The sequence below is a fragment of the Chelonoidis abingdonii genome, chromosome 11, assembly GCF_003597395.2.
Source record: "Chelonoidis abingdonii isolate Lonesome George chromosome 11, CheloAbing_2.0, whole genome shotgun sequence".
In the NCBI taxonomy this organism is placed as follows: Eukaryota; Metazoa; Chordata; order Testudines; family Testudinidae; genus Chelonoidis; species Chelonoidis abingdonii.
This window is the reverse complement of record NC_133779.1, coordinates 14,486,947-14,494,981: the sequence shown is the minus strand read 5'-3', so window position 1 is coordinate 14,494,981 and position 8,035 is coordinate 14,486,947. Positions and strand designations below refer to the sequence as shown.

The window sequence follows — 8,035 nt, the reverse complement described above, 5'->3', positions numbered from 1 at the left end:
ACCTGACTTTGTCCCCTCCCCCGCTCTTCTGGGGGGGCACCCGGCTGGCGGGGGGCGGCCCTTGGGCCTGGATGCGTCCAAAAATGCAATAATCTAATTGCATAAATTTACATAAATTTGCATAATCACCCGGCTGCCTCTCCGGGCCAGTGAGCACAGCTCGGCCTTGTCAATAGCCCGTGAGAGCTGCGGCCAACACCTCCCCGGCCCGGACACCTTCCTCTGGCCCTGCTCAGGTAACCGCAGCGCAGGCGGGCGCCGGTACCGGCCCGTGCTAGGAAGGGGGGGCCGCGATCCGGTCCGGGGGGCCTGTTAGCCCCAGCAGGGGGCTGGTCGGGGGTCCTGTTACCTGTCCCAGGGGTCCTGTTATCGGCACCATGGGGCTGGCCTGGGATCCCGTTGTCTGCAGCAGGGGGCTGGCCCAGGAGTCCTGTTACCTGTCTCAGGGGTCCTGTTATCCGCACCGTGGGGCTGGCCCGGGGATCCTGTTATCTGCACCGTGGGGCTGGCCCGGGGGTCCTGTTATCTGCAGCTGGGGGCTGGCCTGGGGGTCCTGTTATCCACACTATGGGGCTGGCCTGGGGGTCCTGTTATCCGCACTGTGAGGCTGGTCCAGGGGTCCTGTTATCTGCAGCAGGGGGCTGGCCTGGGGGTCCTGTTATCTGCAGCATGGGACTGGCCTCTGGGGGTCCTGTTACCTGGTCCCAGGGGTCCCGTTATCTTCACCAGAGGGCCAGCTGGGGGGTTCCATTATCTGTTCCCAGGGGCCCCATCATCTGCAGCAGGAGACTGGCCCGGAGGTCTCTTTATCTGGTCCCGGGAGTCCTGTTATCTGCAGCGGGGGGGTCCCCTTATCTGGCCCCTGGGGTCCCCTTATGCTTAGCAGGGTGCCAGCCTGGGGGTCCCCTGGTCCGACCCCCGGAGCTGGCCTGGGGCAAGGCTCAGTTTGGTTTGTTTCTTTGCTGGGGGCTGTGCAGTGACATGACATGATTCCCTTTCACGGGCGAGATCCTCTGCTGAGGCCTGGCAGGTGGGGTGGGGAACGGAACCTGCTGTCCGGTGGGTCCGTGTCTCGCTCACAGGCCGGGGCAGAGAGAGAGGAACCAGGCCAGGCAGGCTCCTTGACCCCCCAAAGTGGGGTCTGTTTAGGGCGAGACAGGCCAGAATTTTTCTGTGGCTTATGCTGGGCAAAGCGGCTCAGAACGTGGCATGAAATTCCCCCGGCACGGGAGGAGATTCCTGTGTTGGCACGTAGGCCGGGGAAGACTTTTTGGTGCCGCTCCGCGGGGGGGACTGAGGTGGGTTTGTGCCGGGGGGAAAAGACACCCGCACTCTTAGCTTTCCATAGGAGCTAAGGCCGTGAGACGGCAGCTCTGCCCTCCCCACCCCCTCGTGTGCTGAGCGACGCTGGCGACGGGCATCTGTCCTTGTTTAGCTGGGCTGTGGGCCCCGCTTCCCCGGAGAGGGGCTGGTTTCTAGCCGCAGCGGGTCGGCCCAGGCAAACGCAGTGGCTTGTGCCCAGAGGTTTATGTGGGCCTCGAGTTCTCGCGGGTGTTTTCCGTGGCTTCGGATACCCGTGTTGCTCGCGCACCAAACTCCTGCCGGCCCAGCCCAGCTGAGTATGGGAGCGATTATACCAGGCTGGCGAGGGCCTGGCTGCTGGAATAAACTCCTCCAGGGTACGGCCAGTTTCATACCGGGAAGGAAGGCCCCACGCTTCTCGATTTTGCAGGCCCCTGTCCCAGTACAGGCCCCTCTCCCCAGCAGAACGGCCCTGCACCCCAGAGAGAATTGCACCATATCAAATCACTCCCCTGCACCATTTTTTCCGGCAGCAGTTGGTGCCTGGGCCTGGCGTGGCTCGGGCTGGAGCTACGGCCATAAGGACTGGGTTAGGCTCTGAGCGGCACCGGGCCGTGGTGGGGACGGGAATCGTAGCCAGCAGCTGATTCGAACTGGCGGGGGTGGAGCGGTGGCCCCTGTCCGGTTGAAAGGGACGAGGGTGGGGATGGGAGGGTCCCGTCTCCAGGAGGGTGGGCGCCCGGGCACTGGGCCGGCTGTATTTATATCCCCGTGCTGAGAATCTGGGCCGGCTCCTTTTGCACCGAAAATAGGCGGCCGGCTCTCTTGTTCTTGGCAGGAGCCGTGAGCCTGAGGGGAGGCTGCCAGACCAATTAGCTGGCATGTCAGGATCGGGGAGCCAGAGGGGAGCGGAAGCACCTGCAGGGCCGGCCTGGCGTGATTCCCCCCCCCCGCTGTGTCTTCAGTGACAGTGCAGGGTTGGGGGGGAAGGAAGGGAGAGAAGAGGCCGCTGGGCATTTTGGGGCTGGGCCTTTCCTTAGGGGACTTTGATCTTTCAGATTGGCAGGGGCGGGGAATGGGATGTTTCCCTCCAAGCTGGTCCATGGCTCTAACCACTAACCTCCACTCCCCTTCCAGAGATAGGGAGAGAACCCAGGAGTCCTGGCTCTCAGCCCTCCTGCTCTAACCGCTAGTCCCCACAACCCCCCCGAGCTTCGGAGAGAACCCAGGAGTCCTGCTGTGAGCACTAGACCTCACTCCCTTCCCACCTCCATCAACCTCCCTTGTCAATAACTGCCCCTGTAGAGGGAGGTTGAGGGCAGGACAGGGAGATGGATTCCCACCCCCCCAGTCCCATCTACCCCGGTATCCTGCCCCTTCTCTGCCCACCAGCCCATCTCCCCTGGTTTTGGCAGACTCCCTGCCTGGTGCTCACTGAGCTGGGGTGAGGGGGGCGCCTGGCCAGACGATTCACGAGGGGCTGGGGGCGGGGTGTGACGCAGCCTGGCCTGTGGGTCTCAGAGGCATTCCTGGCATTCCACAGCACAGATCACAATTATGCTGAGAGCACCCTCCCCTCACCCCTGGCGTGATGGGTCTGGCTCAGAGCCCTGACCCTGCCAGAGCTGGGGGGAGAACCCAGGAGTCCTGGCTCCCAGCCCCCCTGCTCTAACAACTAGTCCCCACTCCCCTCCCAGAGCTGGGGAGAGAACCAGTCATGATGGCCAAAGCCTGCTTGTGTCTCCTAGGGATTATTCCCCCCTGAGGCATCGGGGCCCGTCCTGCCTGCCCGGGGAGAGCACCCCCTGCTGAGCCCCCCGCTCCCTGCAGCCCAGTGCCCCCTAGTGCTGCCTTATGGCATCGGGGCTAGCCCTGCCTGCCCAGGGAGAGCCCCCTGCTGCGCCCCCCTCAGCCCAGCGCCCCCTAGTGCTGCCCTAGGCATGGGGCCTGCACTGCCTGGCTGCGGAGAGCGCCCCCTGCTGATCCATCTCCAGGGCAGTCCGGTGGGTCCAGCCGTGTCGTCCCTCCTCCACGTGCTGACCTGGCCAGAACCCGCTTCGCCAGCTTCCCCACTTGGCAGCAGCGCAGTGGCAGGGGGTTCCCCAGGTGTCGAGGCACCTCAGGGCCTCTGGCTCATCCACGACGCTCCCAACAATGCCTGCTCCGTGCGCTGATTGATGAGCTAATTAACGGGCTGCCTGGGCACAACTGGCGGGAGAGTAGGGTCTGGGCTGGGTTCCCGACCCTCCACGGCCGGGGCATCGGCTGGAACGCAGCCAATCACTGGGGTCAGGGTTTTGTCCCCGGCTCTGGGAGGGGAGTGGCATGTGGTTAGGGGGAGGGGGGAGGCTGGGAGCCAGGACTCCTGGGTTCTAAGCTGACTCTGGGAGGGGAATGGGGTCTAGCGGTTAGATCAGGGGGTTGGGAGCCTGGACTCCTGGGTTCTCTCCCCAGCCCTGGGCGGATGCGGTTGGAGCAGGTGATTCTGGAATTTGCACCCTGCCCTGCTGAGCAGCCCGATCCACCTGCCTTGGCCCTGGGCCAAAGGGCGGGCGGGGAGGGGCCATACCTGCCTCTTCGCTCCTTGTTAGGGAATGAGCTGAGCCAAGCTGAGCCCTGCCCGGGGTGGGGGGCGGGATGACACACCAGCCAACATACAAAGTATTGGCAAGTCCAAGCAGTGGGGCTAGTGACCCCCCCCGCCCCAGCTCTGCCGGTGCCCCTTCCTCCTGACCCACAGCCCCCTGCTTGCCTAGCCCTGGGCTCCAACCACAGCTGATTTTCAGTTTCTGGTGGTGATGGGCTCTGAATCAGTCAAGACTATTCAGGCCTCCCGCTGGGAGCCAGGACTCCTGGGTTCTCTTACCCCCCCCCCCGCCTGCTCTGGGAGGAGGGTGGGGTCTGGTGGGTCAGAGCGGAGGCGGGGCTGGGTCTGCCCCTCCCCAGTGCCAGGAACTGCCCCATGCCAGCCGCTGGGGTTGGCAGTTCCCTCCTATCTCCTCCCTGCTTCAGTGACGCGGCCTGGCAGCTCCGCCGGGCGCTGCTGCCTGAGAAACCGGGATTGACCCTTGCCCAGGACAGGCCAGGTGAGGGGCGCATCTGGGGGTGGGGGGTGGATTAGAGCCTGGGTTGTGCTCTGAGGTCCCCCCCTCTGGGGCAGGGGGTGGCTGGGGTGAGCCCCCTCCCCAGCTGAAGGGCCGGTTTCGGGGGTTGGAGCCAGGGCCCGCCCCCCTGTGTGCACCCGGTGAGCGAAACACCTGCAGGGAGAGGGCAGGCTGGGGCTTGTCCTGCTGGGGGGAGGAAGAATTCTCTCGGCTGCGGGAGTGGGGAAATGCAGCTTGGCCCCACCCTCGACCGACCCTGCTGCCCCCCAGTGAAGCAACTGAGGGACAGGAAAATTAACAGAGTCAGGAGAGAACCCAGGAGTCCTGGCTCCCAGCCCCCCTGCTCTGACCACTAGCCCCCACTCCCCTCCCAGAGCCGGTGCCCCTCAGTCCGGACCCACAGCCCCTGCTAGCCCAGCCCTGGGCTCCCCCCAGCTCTGCCGGTGCCCCTCATTCCCGACCCACAGCCTCTCCCCCCAGCCCTGCCGGTGCCCCTCACTCCCGCCCTGCAGCCCCCTGCTAGCCCAGCTCTGGGCTCCCCCCAGCTCTGCCGGTACCCCTCACTCCCGCCCCGCAGCCCCCTGCTAGCCCAGCTCTGGGCTCCCCCCAGCTCTGCCGGTACCCCTCACTCCCGCCCCGCAGCCCCCTGCTAGCCCAGCTCTGGGCTCCCCCCAGCTCTGCCGGTGCCCCTCACTCCCAACCCGCAGCCCCTGCCAGCCCAGCCCTGGGTTCACTCCCGCTCCACAGCTACTCAAGCTCAATAACAACCCAGCGTACTCAGCCCCAGCCATCCTGAGAGACCCTAGAATAACAAACCCTGTGTCTGTGCTCCCCAGTGCTCCCCAGAATCCCTTCAGTGACAAACCATGTGCCTTCCCCCCACCAGCAGAGAGACCCTACAATAACAAACAGTTCTGGACAGATCACAGTGAGAAAATCCCGCTCCCTCCACCCAAGAGTTTTCAATTCCCAGACTCATGGGTGCTTGTTCCCGCCTGGAGGGGGGCGCGGGGGGCAGGGAGGCCGTAGTGCCAGGCTAGGGTTAGCTGTGGAGCTGGAGAGCGTGTGAGTGTGCATGTGCGTGTGTGTGAGTGCGAGTGATGGGATGAGGTGGGGGAGACCCAGGGGGTCTCCCTCTCCCCATCTGGGCCCCCAAATGGCCTGAGGGAAGGGCAGGTGGGGAGCAGGAGGGGGAATCACTGGGTCTGGTTGCCATGGGGCCGGAATCGGGCTGGCGGGTGCCGTGAGTTGGCCGATCTCAGCTGTAGTGGCCAGAGCTCAGCTCCCCGCATCGCAGCCCGGCCTCGCCGCTTCCAGTGCAAGGAGGGCTGCGGGTCGGGAGTGAGGGGCACCCTCAGAGCCTCTCTGTCTGGCGGAGCCTCTCAGGCCTGCACAGGCTGGTTTGTTATTGTAGGGTCACTCTGTGGCTTCTTGGGTTTGTTATTGTAGATCTTCCTGCTGTGGTGTGCTCTGGTGTGTTATTGTAGGGTCTCTCGGGGCTGGTTTGTTATTGTAGGGTCTCGCAGGGGGTGGCATGGTCTGGTGTGTTATTGTAGGGTCTCTCGGGGCTGGTGTGTTATTGTAGGGTCTCTCGGGAGTGGCGTGGTCTGGTGTGTTATTGTAGGGTCTCTCGGAGTTGGTTTGTTATTGTTGGGTCTCTCGGAGGTGGCGTGGTCTGGTGTGTTATTGTAGGGTCTCTCGGAGTTGGTTTGTTATTGTTGGGTCTCTTGGAGGTGGCGTGGTCCGGTGTATTATTGTAGGGTCTCTCAGGGCTGGTGTGTTATTGTAGGGTCTCTCGGGGGTGGCGTGGTCCAGTGTTTTATTGTAGGGTCTCTCTTGGCTGGTGTGTTATTGTAGGGTCAATCAGGGGGGCGGCGTGGTCCGGCTTGTTCTCGGAGGGTCTCCCTGCGGCACTGACCCCACCCGTCTTCCCCCAGGCTCCGCCCGTTGCAGCCATGGCGGCGCGGGTGGCTCAGCGGGACGCTGCCGAGCGCTACCTCTTTGTGGACCGGGACTCGGTGGGGAACCCGGCCATGCAGGCAGACTGGACCGCCAAGCGGCTGGTGTGGGTGCCCTCGGAGCGGCACGGCTTCGAGGCGGCCAGCCTGCGGGAGGAGCGGGCCGACGAGGTGCTGGTGGAGCTGGCGGAGAACGGGCGCCAGGTGCTGGTGCCCAAGCATGAGGTGCAGAAGATGAACCCCCCAAAGTTCTCCAAGGTGGAGGACATGGCCGAGCTGACCTGCCTCAACGARGCCTCTGTGCTGCACAACCTCAAGGAGCGCTACTACTCTGGCCTCATCTACGTGAGTGAGGGACCCCGGCGTCCGGGAGCCCAACCCCCTCCGCGCCCCTCCCAGAGCCGGGGAGAGAAGCCAGGAGTTCTGGCTCCCAGCCACCCTGCTCTGACCATTAGGCCCCACTCCCTCCCAGAGCTGGGGAGAGAACCCAGGAGTCTTGGTTCCCAGCCCCCCTGCTCTGACCACTGGCCCCCACTCCCCTCCCAGAGCTGGAGAGAGAACCCAGGAGTCCTGGCTCCCAGCCCCCCTGCTCTGACCACTAGGCTCCACTCCCCTTCCAGAGCCGGGGAAAGAACCCAGGAGTCCTGGCTCCCAGCCCCCATGCTCTAACCCACTAGACTCCCTCCCACCCGCAAACTAAGGGTTCCCAGCACCCCAGATATGAAAAAGCCACTCGTCCCCCTCCCCCCGATGCAGCCAAGAGTCCCGAATGTGCCCCCCCCAACCTATTGTCATGGGGGCTGGGAGAGATGTGGGGTGGGGGAAGCCGCAGGGCTGGGCGGTGACATCTAGAGGGGCCCTGCCTGGAGCCTGCCAGGGGCTGCCCCAGCCTGCGCTGCCCGATGTCCCCACTAGGGGTCGCCCCACCCCGTCCATGGCCTGTCCTAGCAGGTGTGGGGCTGGGCGCGTCTCTGGGCTGGGGGAGGCAGGGAGTGGCCTGTACTTTGCCCCAGGCAGGGAGGGCTGGGCCAAGGTGAGGGGCGGGACAGGTGGATTCCATGGGGCTGGCTCACGGGCCGGGGTGGGGGTGGAGCACAGCCGAGAGCTTGGCAGGGAACCCGTTAGGGTCAGCCCTGCCCCGTGGGAGCTGTGGGCCCAGCACTAGGGGGCCTGTGTTGCGGGGTGATGGGCTCAGCAGGGAGTGCTGTGCTGTGGGGCAGGGGGCCTGTGCTATGGAGCAGGGGGCTCAGCAGGGGGGCGCTGTGCTGTGGGGCGGGGAGCTCAGCAGGGGGTGCTGTGGGGCAGGGGACTCAGTAGGGGTGATGTGCTGTGGGGCGGGGGGTTCAGCAGGGGGTGCTGTGCTGTGAGGTGGGGGGCTCAGTAGGGGGCGCTGTGTTATGGGGCAGAGGGCGCTGGGCTGTGGGGCGGGGTGTTCAGCAGGGGGCGCTGTGCTATGGGGCAGAGGGCTCTGGGCTGTGGGGAGGGGTGTTCAGCAGAGGGCGCTGTGCTATGGGGCAGGGGGCACTGGGCTGTGGGGCAGGGGGCTCAGCAGGTGGCTCTGTGCTGTGGGGCGGGGGGTTCAGCAGGGGGTGCTGTGCTATGGGGCAGAAGGCGCTGGGCTGTGGGGGGGATTTAGCAGGGCGCACTGTGCTATGGGGCAGGGGGCACTGG

At 65.0% G+C, this 8,035-nt stretch overlaps 1 protein-coding gene across 1 annotated transcript in view; it reads left to right on the top strand.

The window, feature by feature from the left end:
* LOC116832354 (myosin-14-like) overlaps window positions 1-8,035 on the top strand; it is a 49,245-nt gene continuing 41,210 nt past the window's right edge. The window contains exons 1-2 of the mRNA XM_075071261.1: window positions 1-236; window positions 6,344-6,709. Of these exons, the coding sequence (XP_074927362.1) occupies window positions 6,362-6,709 (348 nt within the window). The 5' untranslated portion in view covers window positions 1-236; window positions 6,344-6,361. The remainder of the gene's footprint in view (window positions 237-6,343; window positions 6,710-8,035) is intronic.